This window comes from Lycium barbarum, chromosome 9 (assembly GCF_019175385.1).
Source record: "Lycium barbarum isolate Lr01 chromosome 9, ASM1917538v2, whole genome shotgun sequence".
NCBI lineage: Eukaryota > Viridiplantae > Streptophyta > Magnoliopsida > Solanales > Solanaceae > Lycium > Lycium barbarum.
Genome location: NC_083345.1, coordinates 70,486,264 through 70,488,852, shown reverse-complemented (window position 1 = coordinate 70,488,852; position 2,589 = coordinate 70,486,264). Strand labels below are relative to the sequence as shown.

Here is a 2,589-nt window from a genome sequence, read left to right as displayed (position 1 = left end):
CGTCAAATGGCCAAGATGCGACGGTCGGGTGTAATGCTTCGGGCGGCTGATGTATAAACTTCGCATGAAACTGACAAGCCTTGCATCTTCGAGCATAGTCCAAGCAATCTTTCACCATCGTTGGCCAATAATATCCCATCCTTTTTATGTGGAAGTGGAGCTTTGGTCTAGATTGATGTGATCCACATACTCCTGAATGTGCTTCTTGCAAAGCTTGGACTGCTTCATCCTCCCCCAAACATCGCAAGAGTATCCCCTCCAAAAGAACTTCTATATAAGGTATCCTTGTAGTAAAGGAATCGAGGTGCATGACGACGAATCTCAGTTCTTCTTCTTGAGTCTTCTGGAAGTATCCCATAACTTAAGTAGTCAATGATGGGTTGTCGCCAGTCTTCCTTTGCAGCTTCAGAAACAGCTACGAGATTCTCAAGCTCACTTTCCGCGCCTTCATCCTCATTTGACGGAGGTACTACCCATTTTTGACATATAGTCACTTGTGTTTGATCTGGCAGAATAAGCGCTGAAGCTAGAGCAGCTAAAACATCAGCTTTGTTATTTTCCCTCCTAGGAACATGCTGAAGCGTCACATCACCAAGCCATCCTATCAATTTCTGAGCATAACCATGATAGGGGAGTAATTCAGGCTTCTTGACTTCGTAGCTTCCCAAGAGTTGATTGATCACCAACTGAGAGTCACCAAAGACTTGCAACTACAACTGCTTCATGTCGATGGCCATTTCAAGTCCAAGTATTATTGCTTGATATTCAGCGACATTGTTGGAGCAACGTTGTGTCAAAGTAAAGAAGTATGGTAGAACTTCTCCCTGCGGAGTAACAAACACCACACCAGCTCCATCACGTTGTGCAGCACCATCAAAGTACATTTTCCACGGAGATTGAATTTCAACGACCATTGCATCTTCGTCGGGAAGTTCATCAGTTAGCTCCCAATCATTAGGTATCAGGTGATCTGCTAGGAAGTCTGCCAATGCCTGTCCTTTTACAACCTTTTGAGGGATGTATGTAATCTCAAATTGTTGAAACTGGAGGTACCACCTTGCTAGTCGATCACTGAGGACTGGTTTTGACATCACAAACTTGATGGGATTTGCTCTGGAAATGAGGTTAACACTATGAGCTTGAAAGTAGTGCTTCAGCTTTTGAATCGAGAAGACTAGCGCCAAACACAACTTTTCAATTGGCGTGTAATTCAGCTCATTAGGTGTCATCATTCTGCTCAAGTAGTAAAGAGAATTTTCTTTCCCTTCGCTATTCTCTTGGGCCAACAACGCTCCAACTGACCTTTCTTGTGCTGAAATGTACAGTATCAATGGTTTTGCAGGTACAGGGGCTACTAGAACTGGAGGATTCGTTAAATATGACTTGATATTCTCGAAAGCATTAGTACATGCTTCGTCCCACTTGAAAGGGGCGCCCTTCTTCATGAGACGACTGAATGGTTGGCACCTTCCAGCTAAATTCGAAATGAATCTTCTAATATAAGCTAGCTTCCCTTGCAGACTTTTTAACTCATGAATATTTCGAGGCTCGAGCATTTTCAAAATTGCATCACCTTTGGCTTGATCAATTTCGATTCCCCGATGTCGAACAATGAAACCAAGGAATTTTCTAGAAGTAACTCCAAAGGCACATTTCAATGGATTCATTCGAAGTTGATATCTCCGAAGTCGCTCGAACACCATTCTCAGGTCTTGAAAGTGGTCGCTCCTCTTTCTTGACTTTACCACCAAGTCATCCACATAACATTCAACATTTTTGTGGAGCAAATCATCAAAGATATTCTGCATAGGCCTTTGATATGTGGCACCAGCATTTTTCAAACCGAAAGGCATCACTTTGTAACAATAAATACCCTTGGGTGTACGAAATGCAGTAAGCTCTTCATCTTTTGGTGCCATGCGAATTTGGTTATAGCCGGATGAACCATCCATGAAAGACATCGCCTCGTAACCAGTGGTAGCATCAATCATCAATTCTGGGATGGGAAGCGGGAAATCATCTTTAGGGCATGCGTTGTTAAGATCCCTGAATTCAATACAAACTCGAATTTGGCCAGTTTTTTTTTTACGGGAACGATACTCGAAATCCATGTAGGATATTTAACGTCACGAATAAATCCAGCTTCAATGAGTTTGTTGACTTCATTTTCGATTGAAGGAACCAAATCTGGTCTGAAATGCCTTTGGGCCTGCTTAACAGGACAGGCACCATTCTTGACCGCCAGATGATGGACTGTTGCTTTGGGATCTAATCCAGGCATCTCTTTATAACTCCAAGAAAAAACATCCCTATATTCTTTGAGTATTTCCATGTAAGTGTCTTCTTCATCACCTGTTAGAAAAACACTTAGGTAGGTGGGCCTTGGGTCTTCATCAGTACCAAGATTAACTTCTTTCAAAGAGTCTACTGTGGTCTTCACCCCTTCTTCAAGTTCTGGAGGAGTATCTCTGGCATCTTCATCCTCTCGAGGATCGCCATCATTAAAAGACATGTGGTAACACGAGGAGATGTCCTCCAACTTCTCGGAAACCTCTATCTAAAAGGAAGTATCTTGATCACTTTGTGCAG

At 42.7% G+C, this 2,589-nt stretch overlaps 1 protein-coding gene across 1 annotated transcript; it reads right to left on the bottom strand.

The window, feature by feature from the left end:
* Positions 1-224: 224 nt before the first annotated feature.
* Positions 225-1,703, bottom strand: LOC132611965 (uncharacterized). Its single transcript, XM_060326318.1, has 2 exons — positions 715-1,703; positions 225-660 (listed from the first exon to the last, which is right to left on the bottom strand). Exons 1-2 carry the CDS (start codon positions 1,701-1,703, stop codon positions 225-227), a joined length of 1,425 nt encoding a protein of 474 aa, XP_060182301.1.
* Positions 1,704-2,589: the final 886 nt, after the last annotated feature.

Excerpts from the sequence above, each read along its gene's own strand:
- LOC132611965 (XM_060326318.1), bottom strand. The coding sequence starts at position 1,703 with ATGGTGTTCGAGCGACTTCGGAGATATCAACTTCGAATGAATCCATTG. Across the intron at positions 661-714 it reads GCCATCGACATGAAGCAGTT|CTACGAAGTCAAGAAGCCTG; the intron begins GTAGTTGCAAGT and ends ACTCTTGGGAAG.